Source organism: Lepidothrix coronata, unplaced genomic scaffold (assembly GCF_001604755.1).
Source record: "Lepidothrix coronata isolate B3197 unplaced genomic scaffold, Lepidothrix_coronata-1.0 Scaffold446, whole genome shotgun sequence".
Classification (NCBI taxonomy): Eukaryota; Metazoa; Chordata; class Aves; order Passeriformes; family Pipridae; genus Lepidothrix; species Lepidothrix coronata.
The window spans coordinates 34,960-36,981 of NW_016690626.1; the positions used below are offsets into that span (position 1 = coordinate 34,960).

At 54.2% G+C, this 2,022-nt stretch overlaps 1 protein-coding gene across 1 annotated transcript in view; it reads right to left on the minus strand.

Annotated features, from left to right (window-relative positions):
* The window catches only part of BRD4 (bromodomain containing 4), a 31,912-nt gene extending 31,096 nt beyond the window's left edge, over window positions 1-816 (minus strand). Inside the window, exon 1 of the mRNA XM_017839655.1 lies at window positions 435-816. Coding sequence (XP_017695144.1) covers window positions 435-786 — 352 coding nt within the window. The 5' untranslated portion in view covers window positions 787-816. The remainder of the gene's footprint in view (window positions 1-434) is intronic.
* Between the last annotated feature and the right edge of the window lie 1,206 nt (window positions 817-2,022).

Here is a 2,022-nt window from a genome sequence, read left to right on the forward strand (position 1 = left end):
ATTGGATCATGGAGTCCAACCACTGGATCCAACCATTGGATCATGGAGTCCAACCACTGGATCCAACCATTGGATCATGGAGTCCAGCCATTGGATCACCAAGTCCAACCACTGGATCATTGAGTCCAATCATTGGATCAAGTCCAACCATTGGATCATGGAGTCGAACTGTTGGATCCAACCATTAGACCATGGAGTCCAACCACTGGATCATGGAGTCCAACCACTGGATCATGGAGTCCAACCACTGGATCAAGTCCAACCACTGGATCAGAGTCCAACCATTGGACCACTGAGTCCAACCGTTCGATCAACCCCAACCATTGGATCAGAGTCCAACCACTGGACCACCTACTCCAACCGTTGGATCAACCCCAACCGCGCAGGCGGAGTTCTGTGACCTCAGGACCGGGAGGACACCCGTGCCATGTCACACCCGTGCCACGCCACACCCGACCGGCCCCGCCCCTTCCCCCTGCCCCGCCCCCTCCCGGCACTCACGGGGAGGTTGAGCTTGACGGCGTCCACGGGCTGCTGGAAGGGCCACGCGAACTGGTGCTTCCAGAGCGTCTTGAGCACCACCTTGAGCAGGTACTGCAGCTGGTTCGTTTGGCGCTTGGGCTTGTTGGGGTTGGAGGTCTCCGGCGGGGGGGGGTTGACGCCGACGCCGATGCCCTGCTGGGGCTGGGCCTGGGTCGGCGTCGTGGACATCTGCGAGCTCTCCAGCCCGTCCCCCATCACCGGCAGGTTCCGCAGCCTCGTGCCGGGGCCGCTCTCCGCCGCCATGCTGTTGATCCCATTGCACTCCTCACCGGACACCCTGCGGGGAGGGAAGAGGAGGACCCTTCAACCCCGGCTCTGGGCTGCCTAAAAATCAACCTGGTGCTCTCCTCCAGACCGGGCCGCGTCCTCGCGGTGACCGCGCCGGGCCGTCACGACCGATGGGCGTCCCCCGCGCCGGGAGAGGACGTTCCTGTCCCGCTTCCTGTCCCCGCTCCTCGGGAGCCTGAGTTTTACCCTGTTCTTGCCTAATCTGGTCAAGGAGGACTCCAAGGTTCTCCGTGAAGAGATTCCGCTGCCTCAGAACGAGGCTCCCGGGTCCCGGCAGGAACCGCCAGAACGTCAAGAACGGACGTTAAACTGGTGCTGGTCAACCTTCATCTCCAGTTGAAGGAGCACAGGGTGACCCACGGGGCTCCTTCCAGCTTCTCCAGGGTCCCACCCACCCTGGTGGGTCAGCTGAGCCCAATTCCACCCCAAAGACTGACTTTTAGGGGAAGGTTGAGCTTTGACAGGGACAGACCCCAATTTAACTCGTGGGATCTTCCGGGAGAGGGTTGAAGGTCTAATTTAGGGAGATAATTCTTAGGTAGGTCATTAGGTGGGTGATCTTTGGCTCAATAATCTTTGCCTCAAGAATCTTCAGGTTGACCAACCTTTGGGTCAACGAGTCTTTGGGTCAACCGATCTTTGGGTCGAGAAATCTTTGCGTCGACCGATCTTTTCATCAGTGAATCTCTGGGTCAGCCAACCTTTGAGTTGATCAATCTTTGGGTCAACCAATATTTGGGTCAATAAATATTTAGGTCAATGAATCTTTGAGTCAATAAATCTTTGAGTCAATGAATCCTTGGGTTGACCAACCTTTGGGTCAATGAATTTTGGGTTGGCCAACCTTTGGGTCAACCAACCTTTGAGTTAATGAATTTTTGGGTCAATAAACCTTTGGGTCAATGAATCTTTGGGTCAACCAATCTTTGGGTCAATGAATCTTTGGGTCAATGAATCTTTGGGTCAATGAATCTTTGGGTCAACCAATCTTTGGGTCAACCAATCTTTGGGTCAATGAATCTTTGGGTCAATGAATCTTTGGGTCAACCAATCTTTGGGTCAACCAATCTTTGGGTCAACCAATCTTTGGGTCAATGAATCTTTGGGTCAACCAATCTTTGGGTCAACCAATCTTTGGGTCAACCAATCTTTGGGTCAACCAACATTTGGGTCAATAAATCTTTGGCTCAA